General features: G+C 39.8%; 1 protein-coding gene across 4 annotated transcripts in view; it reads right to left on the reverse strand.

Moving 5' to 3' along the window:
* Window positions 1-449: 449 nt before the first annotated feature.
* Window positions 450-16,463, reverse strand: part of NUSAP1 (nucleolar and spindle associated protein 1) — a 41,386-nt gene continuing 25,372 nt past the window's right edge. For all 4 annotated transcript variants that reach the window (XM_015064905.3, XM_015064904.3, XM_015064903.3 and 1 more), the window contains exons 6-11: window positions 16,222-16,331; window positions 12,132-12,307; window positions 8,116-8,273; window positions 5,175-5,291; window positions 2,536-2,644; window positions 450-1,393 (exon numbers count right to left, since the gene is read on the reverse strand). In XM_015064905.3, coding sequence (XP_014920391.2) covers window positions 1,300-1,393; window positions 2,536-2,644; window positions 5,175-5,291; window positions 8,116-8,273; window positions 12,132-12,307; window positions 16,222-16,331 — 764 coding nt within the window. In that variant the 3' untranslated portion in view covers window positions 450-1,299. The remainder of the gene's footprint in view (window positions 1,394-2,535; window positions 2,645-5,174; window positions 5,292-8,115; window positions 8,274-12,131; window positions 12,308-16,221; window positions 16,332-16,463) is intronic.

Consider the following 16,463-nt stretch of genomic DNA (forward strand, 5'->3'; position numbering starts at 1 on the left):
ATGTTATATCATGTTATGGTGTACTAAAAAAGAATGAGGTACTAATAATTTTTAATCCATTCATCCATTAATGGACAGCTGCATTTTCTCTACTTTTTGGCTACAATGAATAATACTGGTGTAAATAGTGCATACAAGTTCTTGTCTGGACATGTGATTCTGCTTCTCCTGGGTATATATATAAACCTAGGAAAATTGCTGGCTCATATGGTAGACACATATTTAACATCATACCAGTCTGTTTTCCAATGATCTCTACCTTACTAGCAATATCTGAATATATTCAGCACCCAGGAATATATCAGTGTTCTCTGGGCTCACATATCTAACGGTAAGTATAATAGAATTGGTATGTGCTGTGAAAAAATACAGAAGGAAGACATGATCATTTCTTAGGGTGGGAAGAGGTGGTCAGGAAAGAATGCACAAGGAGTACAAGTAGACACCTGTTAACATCTTAGCTGGTCAACTCAATCTTGGAAGCCAATTTATTTACAAACAATCCATCTACCACCATGAGAAAACTATGAAAATCTTAATTAGTACAAAGCTCAGAAGCTCCACTTAGGTTCAACAAGCATGGCTATGGTGCTAAGCAAGTCGTCTTTTTCCATAAAGTGAGTAAAAGGTCAGTTTCACAGAGCATAATGATCCTTGAAGCAGCAATCCTCAGATTTCAGTATGGCCCTGTATGTTTTTAAATAAGCAAGGCTAGAATGAGCAATACAGTTTTTAAGAGTATGTTGAGTGACAGATGCCAATTATATTGATCTGAACTAATGTGCATAGGTAACCAGATACTTCACATAGGTAGAATATTAATGCCATAACAAACCCAAATGGCCCCCAGTTTGATCAAGACTACTAGATTCTCTAGAGGAGCAAGAAGTGAACTTTCTCAGCTTACCCTATTCGTAACTTTTTATTGGTGCAATTTCTACTAAAGCTTGTGGTAGAACTACCTACCATCAGGGTAAATGCTGTTGCCTAGAACAGGATTACAATTAATATTAGAATCAGCACACGGAACTTGACATGAAAAATCTAGGTCAAGAATCTATAGGATGAGTCTCAGTTCAAAAGTGAATTGTACAGAGACTTAAGTAAAAACCACGTCAAAGAATATGTGAGCCTTAAAGTTAATAACGTCTTCGGAGATGTAGCATGTTAAGAATGCACCGACACTACATAAATAGTGAACAAAGAACAGAAAAAGGTTTTTTGACTAAAGCGGGGAAGACAGTAGAAAAATACTTACAAAAAGTGTTCAGAATAAGGTATTTACAAGACATTAAAAAATTAATTTTCAGCCATAATGAGGCCTCTTCGAGCTCCCAAAACCTTTGCTTTCTTCTCCTTTCGTTTTTGCTCATGTTGCTTCCGTTGTTCTTCCCTAAAGAGGGACAGGTACACATTAGGCTCTAGTGAAGCTCAAGAATCCACCTGTTGTCACACTCCTGTCCAAGCTTACACTGACCTCCTGCACACTTGCACAGAACACACTCTCATCGGACACTGTCCTCTATCTAGTGGCTTGTCTGATAGAAGCCATATCTGTAAGTCATTTGTGTTAAAGGGCTACAAACTGGTATTTTTCCTTTTATGTTAATGCGGCACCCTACAATTAAGCATGAAACTGGGACAGAAGGCACCTTGGTGCCTTAATTTGTTTTAAATGATAAATCTCTACTTTTGGAAGTTAGAGGTCAGGCTCAAAATCATATAGTGTGGTGAAAATACTTGAACTAGAACCATAGTCTACTGAATTAAGCCACTGTACTTTTCTGTAAGGAACTGGGGATTCAGACGGGGAGTCAGGATTGATTTTTTTTTTTAAGTTTTATTAAAGTAATCTGTACACCCAACGTGGGGCTTGAACTCACAACCTGGACATCAAGAGTTGCATGCTCTTCTGACTGAGCCAGCCAGGTGTTCCTATGTTAACAATCTTAACAGCAAAGTTAGTAAAGGTCTTGGTGGCAGCTGGCTATAGGCAACTCAGATGATGGGCAACCCTGCATCAGTAGAGTTTTATTTGGGGAAATGACTCCACCAGCACCTGCCGCAGCCCACTGCAAGCTCTGGCTTTAACTTGGTTTTCAAGCAGAAGGAAGCCGCTTACGATCATCCTGGGATCTCCCCTAGTGTAGCCTAGTAACCCAGGTTTCCCTGGGAGTGAAGAATTACATCTATCTGTATACTTAGGTGCTCTGGGCACTTGGATTAGGGGCTGGAGGGTTGTCCAGGTGTCCTGTTGGGGCCAATAGGTCATGTGAGAGAACAGTGTCCCCTTCTGTATCACCTACAGAGCTTTGTAAACAGTGCAGTTACTTGGGCCCCACCTCCCACTTACTAAATTAGAAACCATTGTGGTGGGGCTTAGGCACCCATACTGTTAGGCAGTTCTGTATGTGATTCTACTCCTACTCTTCCTAAATACCACTATTATCAAAACTTTCTGTCCCTCAGAGGCTTTCTTTTTATCTATAGTCTTTCAACATGAAAAACTATAGACCTGCATAATTATGTACTCACCTAGTCTGGAGAGGAGGTTGTTTGTAAGTTTTCTTGTGGAAGCTAACTCTGTTTACATGCTCCTTCAGAGAATTCTTTTCTTTAGATTGTCCCCATGGTTTCAGTTTTCCTAGTTTAGGAAAGACAAAGAGTTAGGAAGATTCTTGTATTTATAGTCCCAATTTTATTCTCTCTCTGGGACTACTCCTTTTCAGTATTTACACTGTGTTTTTATAGATATTTGCCAGCATAGTTCTATTAGCTTTAATTTCATATTCCACAGATCCAATTTGCATTTTTTTCTCCTAAAATTAAAAGTATGTCCTACTTTTTAATCCTTGGAAAGTCACAGATAGTCCTCATACTACAAAAAAAAATCTTAATACTAAATCCAATTACATAGCACATTAAAAAAAGCCATCACAGGGGCGCCTGGGTGGCGCAGTCGGTTAAGCGTCCGACTTCAGCCAGGTCACGATCTCGCGGTCCGTGAGTTTGAGCCCCGCGTCAGGCTCTGGGCTGATGGCTCAGAGCCTGGAGCCTGTTTCCGATTCTGTGTCTCCCTCTCTCTCTGCCCCTCCCCCGTTCATGCTCTGTCTCTCTCTGTCCCAAAAATAAATAAACGTTGGAAAAAAAATTAAAAAAAAAAAAAAGCCATCACAACCAAGTAGTTTATCCCAAGGTTAAACATATTTAATATTATAAAGTATTTCATCTAGGAAATACAAATCAAAACCACACTGAGATACCACCTCATAATGGTCAGAGTGGCTAAAATTAACACATCAGGAGACTATAGATGCTGAAGAGGATGTGGAGAAACGGGAACCCTCTTGCACTGTTGCTGGGAATGCAAACTGGTGCAGCCACTGTGGCAAACAGTGTGGAGGTTCCTCAAAAAATTAAAAGTAGAACTACCCTATGACCCAGCAATAGCACTGCTAGGAATTTATCCAAGGGATACAGGAGTACTGAGGCATGGGGGCTCTTGTACCCCAATGTTTATAGCAGCACTTTCAACAACAGCCAAATTATGGAAAGAGCCTAAATGTCCATCAGCTGACGAATGGATAAAGAAGATGTGGTTTTTATATACAGTGGAATACTACTTGGCAATGAGAAAGAATGAAATCTGGCTATTTGCAGCAACATGGACGGAAATGGAGGGTATTAACACTAAGTGAAAGAAGTCAGTCAGAGAAAGATACCTTATGTTTTCACTCATATGTGGATCCTGAGAAACTTAACAGAAGACCATGGGGGAAGGGAAGAGGAAAAAAAAAGTTACAGAGAGGGAGGGAAGCAAACCATAAGAGACTCTTGCATACTGAGAACAAACTGAGGGCTGATGGGAGTTGGGGGAGAAGGGAAAGTGGGTGATGGGCACTGAGGAGGCCACTTGTTGGGATGAGCACTGGGTGTTGTATGGAAACCAATTTGACAATAAATTTTAAATAATCCTTGCTCTTTCGGGCTTACTTTTCAGTGGTAGAGGTGGATTATAGTCAGGTAACATGTATCAGGTGAAAGTAACATGCTATGAAGAAACAGAAAACAGCAGTGTGTGAGGCAGGGAAGGGAGGAAAGCCCTCTGAGTTGGTGACAGTTGAGTGAATGCTGCATTAAAACAAGGGAGGGAGCTGTGCAAAGGGGTGTGGGGCTAGTATTCTAGGTGGACCAGAGGGATAACAAGTTCAAAGACCTGGAGGTAGGAATGAGCTCAGTCTGTTTGAGGGGGTGAAACACCAGTGTTATTGACACAACGTCAGGGGAGGAGGTGATGAAATCAACTTGGGGGAGAGATGAGAACTCTTAGGAGGTTCTGAGCAAATCAGTGATGTGCTCTGATCTGTTTTTCAGGTTGGAGTGGGGCCTAGAGGCTATTCCAAAAGTCTAGGAGAGATGATGATGACCTGGATGAAAGGGAGTTGCAGTGGAGGGTGAAAATAGTTGGGGTCAAAGATCTAGATCAAAGGTAGAGCTCAAAGGACCAGCTGATGCACTAGGTATGGGGTCTAAGAGAGCAAGGAGCCAGAGGACTCCTAGGTTTCTCCCTGACAACTCAGTGAATAGAGGTGCCAGGGCCACATATGGGAAAAAGAGGGGAGGGCTGCGGGGTGAGAGGAAAGTAGTTGTTTTGCTTTTGGACTACAAATGACTTACCTCTAAATAAGATTTATTTACTAATTTAAAGATAAACACTATTGGACATGATTTGTGGGAAGTCTTCATGTTTAAAGTAATTTTAGAATCACTGCAAGATACAGATGCTTTAACATATGCCCAATTTATATGGGCATTTATATGGCCAATAAAGGTCCCAGGTTGTTGGACTGGCAGATTCCAGCCTGGAATCACTTGAAAGTTGTAAAAAAAACATTCATTTACCCAAAGGCCAATTTCCAAGTTTCCTGATTTTGCCTGAAAATTTTTTTGCCCTAACAATGATTAGAAGTTATGTCTTTGGATTAACAAAAATGTAGGTGAATCAATTATTTAGTATTTGCTTAGTGGACAGTCTTTTAATCATGGGTCATGTGGGCCCAAGGGGAAGGAATTCTAGGGGGTCAAGTGTGAGAATCTTTCACATCCTCAGATCTGCAGAACTATTTAATCTTAAGTCTATTGCATGTCTTCTATCTCAGAACATTCCCACATACCTTTGTGTGGCTCGTAGTTGAGGGGACGAGACAGACTTGCTTTGAGATCAAATATTGGTTTCTTGTTGGAGACTGGAGTCTGTGCTGCTTCAGTTGTCAACTTGAATGGGGTAACAACTACAAAACCAAAGAACAACCCCCCCCAGGGCTTAATTAGAAAAAAAGATCTATAAAGTTCTTTATTGAAGTACCACTTCTCAATATTAGGAATATCATCTATAGATCATCAGTTTGGTTAAAAAGGAAAAGGGGAAAAAAGAATAACCAAGGAAAGCTAACCACTGAGATTTGCTTGTGACCAGCTCCCCAAATAGTCTCAATCTTATGGTATTTCCTAGGGTCAGCTGGGTGTTGAAAATCCTGTTTAAAGAAGTGGGTAAATTTTCAACCTGTGTCCCTGATATTATTTATCCTTTAAAAATACTATACATTAGGGGTGCCTGGGTGGCTCAGTCGATTGAGCGTCCGACTTTGGTCGTGATCTCGAGGTCTGTGAGTTTGAGCCTTGTGTCGGGCTCTGTGCTGATAGCTCAGAGCCTAGAGCCTGCTTTGGATTCTGTGTCTCGCTCTCTCTCTCTGCCCCTCCCCTGCTCATGCTCATGCTCTCTGTCTCAAAAATAAATAAAACATTAAAAAAAAAAATTAAAAATATTATACATTAGTAGTAACATTTTCTTTCACACAAATAGATATAAAGCCTGCAAGGAACCTTATCACATATAGATGAAAAGATCCGTGGCTCAGGTTGTTATTTAATAAAACTTATTAAAAGATGTGAATTCTTTAAAAAAAATTTTTTTTTCTTTAACATTTATTTTTGAGATAGACAGAACGTGAGTGGGGGAGGGGCAGAGAGAGAGGGAGACACCGAATCCGAAGCAGGCTCCAGGCTCTGAGCTGTCAGCACAGAGCCTGATGCGGGGCTTGAACTCAGGAACTCTGAGATCATGACCTGAGTCAAAGTCAGACGCTCAACTGACTGAGCCACCCAGGCGCCTCAAAAATGTGAATTCTTGTACCATAAAGTTAATACACAAAGATGGTAGGACTCAGCCCAATTTGTACTAGAGTTGGGCACATTTTATAATTCTTTTCCATCACAGGCTGCACTTGGCTATTGTCCTATGTTAGCACTTGCGTGTATACATGAATAAGCCACCAGCGTCTAGGACCACTCAGTGAAATCCAAAAATCACAAAACCCCTGTGCTTAAGAGATCTCATTGTGTCACTATCAGGTGCCAGTGGTGGTGGGAAACACTGGGGCTGCCCACAATGCTGATGAGAGTTTAAATGGGTACAATTCAACCTGTACAGTAGCCATCTGCAACCCTGCTAACCAGCAGTCCATCCTAGGTCTACAGAAGCTCTTATATGTGTATGGGAGACACGGTTAATAAGAATGGTCCTAATGCTATACATAATAACAGAAGTTGGAAATATCCACATGTCCATGAGGAGTAAAACAGATACATTGAAATACATCCGTACCAGTGACGATGAATAAACTTTAGCTCATTTATCAATACGGATGGTTCTTGAACATTATGCTGAGTGAAAGAAGCAAATCACAGGGAAAAGAAATCATACAATTTTATTTCCTTTACATAAAACTCCTATCTCTTAGGGAAAAACTATCCCATCCTAACTGGGCACACCCCTGAATTACCATGAGGAGAAAGTTCTGAATATGGTAAACATTTAGTTTCTGCCTCATGTCCTTATCTGTGACCATTTCTGAGTCCTTTCTCTTTACGAGGTAAGGGCTGCTACTCTGTGACCCCAGCTCTCTGTAAAATAACACAGTCGTATCTTAGCCAAGTCCACTAAATTTTTAGTACTGCCCTCTGCCCAGTCCCCTTTCTCCCATACTGTAAGATTTAGAATGTTATATGGACTGGTGCCTAGATGGCTCAGTCAGTTGAGCATCTGACTTCGGCTCAGGTCATGATTTTGTGGTACGTGAGCTCGAGCCCCACATCCGGCTTGCTGCTGGCAGCACAAAACTTGCTTTGGATCCTCTGTCCCCCTTTCTCTGCCCCTCCCCCTATTGTGTGCTACCAAAAATAAACATTTAACAACAACAACAAAATATAATGTTATATGGAATGTCTACTTGCTGTAAATTAAAGGTTAGAATGGGAATTAGCTCATTTAAGGAGGAATCATAAACTTACTGTTCCCACCATTTTGGACCCTTTTAAAATATAGTTGTCAGTCTCATTATTCTATCTTTAAGGTATGACGAAATTCTCAACAGTCTCCACACTGATTATTATCGACACTGTACTTTCCTTTGGTCTGAAGCTCCAGCTGGATTGCTCTAGTCTTGGGCAAGCTGGCAACCCTTTCTATGTGATCAAGACTCTCTCCTGACACATTCAGTAGGACTCTCCGGAAAATCTTGACATACTTAATTCTAATACAAGCCTCAATCTGCTGGTGGGACTTTTTTAAACTTCATACCACTATTGCAGTATTCTTTTGAAAACCAACTGGTCAATGTAGGTACTAATTAAGTAGACTTTGTGTAGAAGAGTATCCATATGGCTTATTCTGGCTTACACAATCTACTGGTCCATAGTGCGGCATTTATTCCATGAACTCTGGAATCCTGTTTCAGAGTCCCAGAGGACCAAACAGAGGCTGTAATGCATACTCTGATCCTCCTCCTCATCCCTGAGTTCGAGAAGGAGCTGAATGCTCTTCAGGGAGGGTTACCATCTTAGGACTCCTCCTAGACAGGATGGAGTCCTCAGGCGGTAATCACTTTGTTTATGTGTCTGGCATTTTCCTCACCAATATAAAATGAAAAATATGCTATGGTCAAATTTTTGCTTTTGATTTTATGGATATGGAGTAGCTTTAAGTAAACAGATATAATACTTAATTTCAGGAAGTTACATGCTTAAAGATGAACCAGAGTTTTTGTTCTGTTTTACCAGAAGCAGAATTCCCCTTTGTGGTCTTCAGCTTGCATGTCTGAAGCACAGCCTGGCCTTTTGGGGTACTCCCAGACATAGTCACATGCGGAGACTTCCTGGCTGGAGTCTTGGTCAGTGACCGTTTATGCTCATTATCTTTGGTAGCAGCTGAAAACCTAAACAGGACAGTGGGGTACAAGACATTAGTGCTTATGTCAAGAGTAACTTGTATCAAACACACACCTGTCACCAAGTAGCAAAAGGACTCAATAAATATTTATGTGAATGAACCTCTTTTGCAGAGTAAACATTTTAAAACACTGATACTAAAGCAAATCATTTATCAACTTTTCTGGTAAAATATGGTTTTGTATTCTCTGCTCTCCTTGCCTTGACCAATAAAGGACAAGGCAAAGCTCAAAGGAGCTGCCGGGGGGTTCAAGTTACAGTTTAGGAAGTACTTTCTCCTCCTGATGATGTCAAGTCAGAGGGAACAGGAGACTGCTATGCCAAATAAGTAACGGGAACAGATCTTACATCTTCCTAGAAGAATGCCATTTATTTGAAATGTACATAAGCCCATTGTCTACTCTTGGCAAATTGCCATAAAGACATTTCACTGTTTCTATGATGCACAGTTTTTCTACATTTTAATGTCTGAACTTGGGATGTGTTTAATAATTTGTAACACATCATAGCTGGCAGTGATTTTTTCTTTTTTTTAACGTTTATTTTGAGAGGAAGAGAGCACAAGATGGGGAGAGGAAGAGAGAGAGGGTGATAGAGAACATCAAGCAAGCTCCGCACCATCAGCACCGAGACCATTGTGGGGCTTGAACTCACAACCGTGAGATCACAACCTGAGCTAAGAACAAGAGTTGGACACTCAACCAACTGAGCCACCCAGGTGCCCTGGCAGTGATTTTTTTTAGTGGTCCCTATGGTAATGGTGAATCTCTGGTTGATGGGGTCCTTAGATTCAGTGAAATTCAGAAAGGACAGATATTAATATACATGGTAGTGATGGCAGAATTAACAGATGAGAACTTCTGGACTTCTACTAAAGATGTAGCGGTAATCCTGAATCAACCCTCAAAATTATTACAAAACATTTTACAACACAGTTAAGAAAACAATGTTAGGAGAAGTGCCGTGAAATCCAGGCTGCTCTGTATACTGCAGTGTAGCAACAATTTACCCCTGACCATGGTGTCCTTAGGTAGTATTAAATACAATCCAAACTGCCAACTATAGCTACCTCATATTCCAAGCTAACTCAATAAATAGAATTCTAAATATCAGGGCATTTTTAAACTCTAAAAACTACGTCAGGGGCGCCTGGGTGGCTCAGTCAGTTAAGCGTCCGACTTCGGCTTGGGTCATGATCTCACTGTTCATGGGTTCAAGCCCCGTGTCGGGCTCTGTGCTGACAGCTCGGAGCCTAGAACCTGCTTTGGATTCTGTGTCTCCCTCTCTCTCTGTTCCCTCCCTGCTCTCACTCTGTCTCTCTCTCTCAAAAATAAATATTTTTAAAAAATTAAAAACTATGTCAAATAATTGCATGTGTTGGGGGAAGTGTTACCAGGCACCACCTCTATTAGATGCTGCAAATGCCCTTGAAAAAGGAGAGAACCAGGGATACGTGGCTGACTCAGTTGGTAGAGCGTGCAACTCTCAGTCTCAGGGTGTGGGTTTGAGGCCCACATTGGGTGCGGAGATTAAGAATTAAAAAAAAAAAAAAACAAAAAAAACAAAAAAAACAACCTAGGAATAAATTTAACCAAAGAGGTGAAATATCTATACAATGAAAACTATAGAAAGCTTATGAAAGAAACTGAAGAAGACACAAAAAAATGGAAAAAGATTCAATGCTCCTGGGTAAGACGAACAAATATTGTTAAAATGTCAATACTACCCAAAGCAATCTACATATTCAATGCAATACCTATCAAAATAACACCAGCATTCTTCACAGAGCAGGAACAAACAACCCTAAAAATTTGTATGGAACCAGGTAAGACCCCAAATAGCCAAAGCAATCTTGAAAAAGAAAACCAAAGCTGGAGGCATCATAATCTCACACCTAAGATGTACTACAAAACTGTAATCATTAAGACAGTATGGTACTGGCACAAAAACAGACGCTCAGATCAATGGAATAGAATAGAGAACCCAGAAATGGACCCACAAATGTATGGCCAACTATCTTTGTCAAAGCAGGAAAGAATATCCAATGGAATAAAGACAGTACCTTCAGCAAGTGGTGCTGGAAAAACTGGACAGCAACTAGCAGAAAAATGAACCTGGACCACTTTCCTATACTATATGCAAAAATAAACTCAAAATGGATGGAAGACCTAAATGCAAGGCAGGAAGCCATCAAAATCCTCGAGGAGAAAGCAGGCAAAAAACTCTTTGACCTTGGCCACAGCAACTTCTTACTCAACACGCCTCCAGAGGCAAGAGAAACAAGAGCAAAAATGAACTATTTGTACCTCATCAAAATAAAAAGCTTCTGCACCACGAAGGAAACAATCAGCAAAACTAAAAGGCAACCGATGGAATGGGAGAAGATATTTGCAAACGACATACCAGGTAAAGGGTTATTATCCAAAATCCGTAAAGAACTTGTCAAACTCAACACCCAAAAACCAAATTATCCAGTGAAGAAACAGGCAAAAGGCATGAACAGACACTTCTCCAAAGAAGACATCCAGATGGCCAACCGACACATGAAAAAATGCTCAACATCACTCATCATCAGGGAAACACAACTCAAAACCACAACGAGATACCACCTCAAACCTGTGAGAATGACTAACATAAACAACTCAGGCAACAACAGATGTTGGTGAGGATGAGGAGAAGAGGATCTCTTTTGCACTGCTGGAGGGAATGCAAACTGGTGCAGCCACTCTGGAAAACAGTATGGAGGTTCCTCAAAAAATTAAAAATACAACTACCCTATGATCCAGCAATTGCAGTACTAGGTATTTACCCAAGGGATACAGATACGCTGTTTTGAAGGGGCGTAAGCACCCCGATGTTTATAGCAGCACTACTGACAGTAGCCAAAGTATGGAAAGAGCCCAAATGTCCATTGATGGATGGATAAAGAAGACGTGGTATATATATACATATATATGTATATAATGGAGTATTACTAGGCAATCAAAGAGAATGAAATCTTGCCATTTCCAACTATGTGGATGGAACTAGAGGGTAGTATGCTAAGCGAAATTAAAGAAAGACAAATATCATATGACTTCACTAATATGAGGACTTTAAGACATAGAACAGATGAACACAGGGGAAGGGAAGCAAAAATAATATAAAAACAGGGAGGGGAACGAACATAAGAGACTCTTAAATATGGAGAACAAACTGAGGGTTGCTGGAGGGGTTGTGGGAGGGGGGATGGGCTAAATGGGTAAGGGGCATTAAGGAATCTACTCCTGAAATCATTGTTGCACCATGTGCTAACTAACTTGGATGTAAATTAAAGAAAAAAAAAATGTTTCAGTATTAAAGAAAAGGGGCCTGAACATCTTCATCTCTGTGATGCTTATACTTGATGGCTATCTTGCTATCAGGAAAGGCACAAGAAACAAGAGGAATCAATGAGGCATGATGGCCATGACACTAGTACCCAATGGGTTATAATATTTCTACTTTAGGATGAGTCAATTTAGTTCACTGCATTGAGAGATTTTCTGTAGGAATTTAGCTTCAACTTTACTTTTAAGTCAATGGAAAAATTTTATGTATCTTTGCAGGCATGCATTAAACTAATAAAATGAATATCCATATATATTTTCTATCTTATGAACCAAATATGAGCTTAGAGAAATTTGATAAAATAAGAAAACAGAACACACATTTAAATAAAGATTAGAATTGATAAAAACCATCTGTTGATCTTTCTGTTCTGATCCTCTTTGCCTTCTTTTTCACCAACATTGAAACACATTTGATGTCATCTACCTGAAATGTACAGGAAGCAGTAAAGCTTTGAGATCTCGTCCTCTTCTTACCTGACGTTCATTTTAGTTGCTGACAGAACAGGACGCTTGGTGGACCCCTTCCCGCACAAGGTGCTGCGGCCTGCGGCCCCCTGCGAGCGTTGCTGGCTGGTGGGAGTACAAGCCACAGGGAGTCTTCCCCTGAGAGGAACTGGGGTCGCCACTTTTCCCTTAGTGACAGGAGGCTTCTGAAGAAAGACACCCACAACCTTGTTCAAGTTTGGCTTCTTAGAGGATACTGTCTCCAGAGCACCCCCATTCATCCCCTTGTTCTATCCCAATTTTAACCCCACTTGTTATCTTTCCTTCTCACCACCTCATCCTATTCCTACCTGCCAGGTGGGCAGTGCCTTGCAACTTGCCTTGGTATGGTAACTGAGTTAGGAGTAACTTCTGGTTGTGCTGAGTCATGTGTGACAGAAAGCCTTTCCAAGCTGCCATGAACCCAGGTATTTTCTGACTAGAAGATGTGGCTAAACAATCCCTGTGTCCAGAAAGGAGGATAAGTAGCTTCCCTTGGACATATGGTATCTTTGAGAAGGTGATACGCAGTTTATTAAATATAAACTTGAAGAACCACCTATTACATAATTAGCATGAGTAATCTACAAGTAACTCTACCCCTACCCCAATTATCCTCCAGTGGTTTCTTAAAAAGTTCTTTAAAGAACAAACAAAGAAACAAAAAAACTAAAACCAAATGAGGGAGAAAGGGAAATGCTCCCTTTGAAATGACTGGGAAGAGTCCTCCTACCTTATCTTTTTTTGATATTGTCAAGGCACAAAGAATAACAATGTCTTCCTATCACTAGTTTAAACTCTGTTGCAAGCAGAAGAAATGCAACTTTGTTAAGGACAACAGTGGTGGGACTACTGAAATTTTAAGATAGAAAAATACTGATTATATCCTAGGAAATAAAGCAGTAAGAGAATTATGTTAACTTCTCATCTCAACATACAAGCAGAAGAGATTCTTAAGTGAGACAAAGTTAAAACCAAAATATTTACTAAGTACACATCTGTACCATAAGCCAAGAGCCCAGGTTAGACGTAACAAGCATGCTCTTCTATTTAACCAACCACACTTTTTATGTCTATCTTTCCCCGAAGATTCCCAGTTTCCATGCTGTGTCTCCTCACAGTTCACCTGGTGTCAGGACCATCAACTCTACACCTTTGTTTGAGCAACTTAAATTGTAGAAATGATCCTACTAGCCCTTATCAATCCTTCTGACTTTTTCTTCAGGTAGAATATTATACCATTGATTGTAGTAGTACTAATTCATTTGGTAACAATGCATGTAATCAATTCCTCCCTTTCTTTTACCAATAAAAATCCTCTTCAGTCTTAACAAAGCAAAAAGCTCAATCATACGTCTACACAAAGATGTGGGTTAAGGATTAAATATAGGGGAAAATAATAAAAGCAGTAAAAATAAATAAGAGCTCATTTTTATGATTTTTGGAATAGGAGGGACATAGCAAAAAAACTCAGACCCTTAAAAGGAAAAGGTGGGTAAATTAAAAAAAAAGCCTTTCACAAGATAAAAGACACCATTAATATAGTTAAAATATAAACTGTAGGAAAGTATTTGCAATATATTATAGCATTAATATAAATGGGTAATAAATGCATTAAAAATTGAGAAAAAAATTCACCAAAAAAACCCTCAGCCAATTATAACATATAAACATATAATGATGAAAGAAATGCTAATTCAACTGGGATTTTTTTCACATCATATTAATAAAGATTTTAAGATTTCATCATTTCCACTGTTGGTAAAATAAACATGCATCTTGGGGCACAATGTTTCTGATGGTTGTAGAAAAAGCCTTTGGTGACTAAGTCAAATAGGTTTCCCTGCTCTAATTATCCAAGTCAAGATCCTGTCTAGGATCTCTTATTTATGATTATCTAACACTATCCAATGACCAATCCCAAAACATGTCAACTGTTAATAACAACTTCCTATCAGCTATAGTGAAGTCACTGTAATTATTTTTTATTTTCCAGTTTCCAAACAGATCATACCAAATAACCCATGATAGATCTATTCCTTGTACAGTGGGGAGTAGGCATAAGATTTTAGAAATAAACTCATTCAGATGGGGTATCAGTAAAAAATAATTTACTCATGTATTCAACACATCTTCAGGCCTACACACAAGTTTCTGATTGAGGTAGTTGTTCTGCCCTTAATTTTCACCTGGAAATTAATTCACCCATATTACGTAGTATAGACAACTTGACTTTCAATCAAGTATTTAAGTAGACCTAGCTTCATGGTAAGGGAAACGACTAGCCCTGCTGCAGGCATATTTGCAGCTAGCTCATGCATATACAAAAAAAGGAACTACATGTCTACTTTCTGTAAAGCATCAGTATGGCCCTCCTGTCCAGGTATTCAACCCTTGCTAGAGTTTAAGAAAATGTGACTATGGGACACTGAGTATCTCTTGTCTGATTCTCCACCCAGGGTGTTAGATGGAAGCATTCAAATGCCATGGCTTGGCTTTGCCATTGTTAACTGGTTGATAAATGGTGTCTTGAACTATGTAACAGTGGTTTTATAAATAGTTTAAATGAATGTTTGTTACTGTAGATTCAGCTTCTCACTAAGAAGCTTATAGTTTATGTTTCTTTTTTTTTTTTTTTTTACTTTTTTAATGTTTATTTTTGAGACAGAGACACAGAGTGTGAGCAGGGGAGGGGCAGGGAGAAAGGAGACCCAGAAATCAAAGTGGGCTCCAGGCTCTACAATGTTAGCACAGAGACCAACATGGGCTTGAACTCACAAAATGAGATCATGACCTGAGCCATAGTCGGATGCTTAACCAACTGAGCCACCCAGGTGCCCCCTTAAAAAAATTTTTAAATTCATCACCCAGTGTGTTTCTCTATTGGCCTATGTATCAGAAAATACAAAACTCAACGGAGTGACTGATACAGCAGACACTGTCCCTGCTAACAGTGTTCATGTTCTGCCCCTTTTATTATTTTTTAAAAGATATTATCAGAGTTTGAATCTTTTAAGTTTATTTATTTATTTTGAGAGAGAGAGAGAGAGAGAGAGACAGAGACAGAGACAGCATGAGTGGGGGAGGGGCAGAAAGAGAGAGAGAAAATCTCAGTGCAGAGCCCAATGTGGGGCTTGAACTCATGACCCATGCAATCACGACCTAATCCGAAATCAAGAGTCAGATGCCACTGAAGCACCCATCTTGTTCTGCCCCTTTTAAATAAATTTTATACTGTTTTGTGTTGTAACACCACAGACTGCCTCCAATTATTTTTAATAAGCAGGTTGTATGTATTACTAAATTCGAAAATAAATGTCTCCCAGCCCTCTGAGTGGCACCTCTTTAATACCAGATACCATGTAAGGCCATAACAGGATGTCATCAACTCAGTGCTCTACTAACTCAGCCTCGAGGTTGAGTTCACCTTTTCTTACTTGAAGGGACCTTCAGTCCAGCAGGACCTGTAGAGGGGCCCCCAGGGAGCTCAGTTATCAGGAAGCCTCTAAGTTAGCCAGTAAAAGTGATTCACTTCTTTTTTTTTTTTAAACATTTGTTTATTTTTGAGAGAGACAGAGCATGAGCCCAAGAGGGGCAGAGAGAGAGAGGGAGACACAGAATCCAAAGCAGGCTCCAGGCTCTGAGCTGTCAGCACAGAGCCCGATACACAACTCGGACTCACAAACTCGAGATCATGACCTGAGCCAAAGTCGGATGCTTAACCAACTGAGCCACCCAGGCACCCCTGGAATTCATTCTTTATAGTGAGGACTCCCTGTTTTATTTGGAGAGTTTTGAAAATTCTTATGGTGGGGGGAATCAATTTCAGATGATAAATATACATTAAACTCAAATCCATTCCAATGGTAGAGTAATAAAAAGCTGGCTGTATTAGCTAAGGTACCAAGATTAAAATCAAATGGTTCAGTACCATTAAGAACATAATTTTAGGGACACCAGGATGACTCAACTGGTAAAGCATACAACTCTTGATCTCAGGGTTGTGAGTTTGAGCCCCATGTTGGATAGAGATTAAAAATAACAACAAAAAGTAAAAAAGTATACGATTTTATCGGCATACCTTCAGTTCATTAAATGAATTGTGTTCTTCAAAATGTTTCTTTTTTCTCTCAATATATTGATCAATGGACTCCATTTCCTTAAAACGAGCCTCATGAAGCTTCTTAAAGTCTAGAATGTTCCCCAAAATATGAAAGTTAGTAACAAGACAATTCCATTTATTCATCTTCCCTTTGTCTTTCTGTTAATACTTATTCTCTTCTCTGCATCCCTGTCAACTTCAACATCATCTTCGCTAAAACT

The sequence above is a fragment of the Acinonyx jubatus genome, chromosome B3 (genome assembly GCF_027475565.1).
Source record: "Acinonyx jubatus isolate Ajub_Pintada_27869175 chromosome B3, VMU_Ajub_asm_v1.0, whole genome shotgun sequence".
NCBI classification, from domain to species: domain Eukaryota; kingdom Metazoa; phylum Chordata; class Mammalia; order Carnivora; family Felidae; genus Acinonyx; species Acinonyx jubatus.